The sequence below is a fragment of the Didymella exigua genome, assembly GCF_010094145.1.
Source record: "Didymella exigua CBS 183.55 unplaced genomic scaffold M421scaffold_113, whole genome shotgun sequence".
In the NCBI taxonomy this organism is placed as follows: domain Eukaryota; kingdom Fungi; phylum Ascomycota; class Dothideomycetes; order Pleosporales; family Didymellaceae; genus Didymella; species Didymella exigua.
In genome coordinates this window covers 3,899-5,573 of record NW_022984887.1, presented here as the reverse complement: position 1 = coordinate 5,573, position 1,675 = coordinate 3,899, and the positions used below count along the sequence as shown (strand labels likewise).

The 1,675-nt window shown below is 48.7% G+C and overlaps 1 protein-coding gene across 1 annotated transcript; it reads right to left on the bottom strand.

The window, feature by feature from the left end:
- Positions 1–264: 264 nt before the first annotated feature.
- M421DRAFT_40317 (uncharacterized protein) lies at positions 265–498 on the bottom strand (the record flags this gene model as incomplete). Its single annotated transcript, XM_033590253.1, has 1 exon — positions 265–498. A coding segment is annotated over one exon (234 nt), but the record flags the coding sequence as incomplete, so codon positions are not given.
- Positions 499–1,675: the final 1,177 nt, after the last annotated feature.

Genomic DNA, 1,675 nt, shown 5'->3' with positions numbered 1-1,675 from the left:
GCCGTCGAGCGCATCCCACAGCCCGATTGCACACGACTTCTGTTCAACTGTCCACGTGAACAACTCGCGAGCGTCCTTCATTTTGTCTCGCGATACCTTTGCGCGTGTTGGCGTCAGTCTGCGTGACCTGCGGGCGGGCCGCGGGGCGTCGCTCTCGTCTTTGCTTTCTTCGCCATCTTCGCCATCTTCGCTGTCCTCCTCGCTGCTTGCTGTCTCTTCACTGTCACAGTCGAATCGTCCTTCTCTTACGCGGATAATCCGCTGCTCTTCGTCGGCCAGCACCCGCAGATAGAAGCAGACAAACTTCACCATGTAGCCTGCGTACCAAGCCTGACTCTCCGGGTTCTGCAGTCGCGCCAGCGGCCGGGTGTCAGCCTCGCTCAGTTTTGCACTGCGTAACCAGCGCCTTAGCTCGTGCGGAAGCGTAGCCAGTCCCCTAACGCTTCTCTCAACCAGTCGCTCTGTCAGCTCAGCGGCAAGCTTCATCTTGTCTTCACAGTGATCGGGCGCGCGGGCTTGGTGGACCAGATGCTTGAGATTTCGGCCCTTAAAGAACTCTAACCATCCTGTGCGCTTAAACCAGCCTGTCTTGTCGGTCTTTGCTGCTGCTTCTAGTATCTGCAGCTCTTCTTGAATTTGTTGTTGTGTTAAGCTGTACGCAGCCAGCTCTTCCTGAACAGCAACTTCAACGTTAGCGTTCTTAGGATTCCTAACATTACTAACGTTAGTATCTATTTCAACTATAAAATATTTCTGCATCCCTGCTGTGTGGAAAAAACTCTGAACTTGGACAGTCTTGTACAGCAAGCTTTTCTCTCCTGTCCAAGCTTGCTGGTGATCTTTTTTGCAGTGCTGGCGGAGTTTGTCCTTGCTGATGGTAATAAATGCACATGTCCTGCACTGCAGCGCGTCTACTGGTGCCCCAAGCTCTTTAATCGGCATCGCTGGCTCGTCTGGAAGCTCAATATCGTTAGGTTTAGTTAACGCGTAGTGACTGAAGCGCTTAACAATCTCCCTTCGAGTTGCAGCAGGCACGTTGTGATGCTGCAAGAGATGGGTGTTGAGATTAACAACGCCTGTTTGGTGATCCTTGCATACTAACACGCCATATTCTTCCAAGAAGCAGAGAATATTGTCGCAATTGTCAAGCAATACCTGCGCACTAGTTTTGTGACTGTGTTGGCTGCGTTGTTGTTGTTTGTTGTTACTGCGCTGTTGCAGAGCTGTTGTGTGGTTTTGCTGGGCCTGATCCATCGCGAACCCTAACCCTGATACCCTAACACAACTACAATAATAGTCTGTAGCCTACTAAAGCTGCGTAGAGAGATGTGCAAGTGTGTGCAATAGTTGCGCCATAGTTTCAATGTTTGTTGTGTTGTTGTTCCTGACGAACCGGGCCCCACGAATCGGGCCTGATACCCTAACCCTTAACCCTAACGCTAAGCGATCTTGGGTTAGTAAAAGCGTGTATCGGGCCCAGTTCGTCGTGTCATATTGTGGAGGGCCTACCGCCTACCCTTTAACTTAACTACTTAACTTGTTTAGAGCTCTTTACTTATAAAAGATACTAAACTAGCTCTACCCTACTTTACTTTAAAAATTCTTATTTACTATACCTTTCTTACTCTTCTTTCTTAATATAATCTATTTATATACCTCTTACTTTATTTCTCTA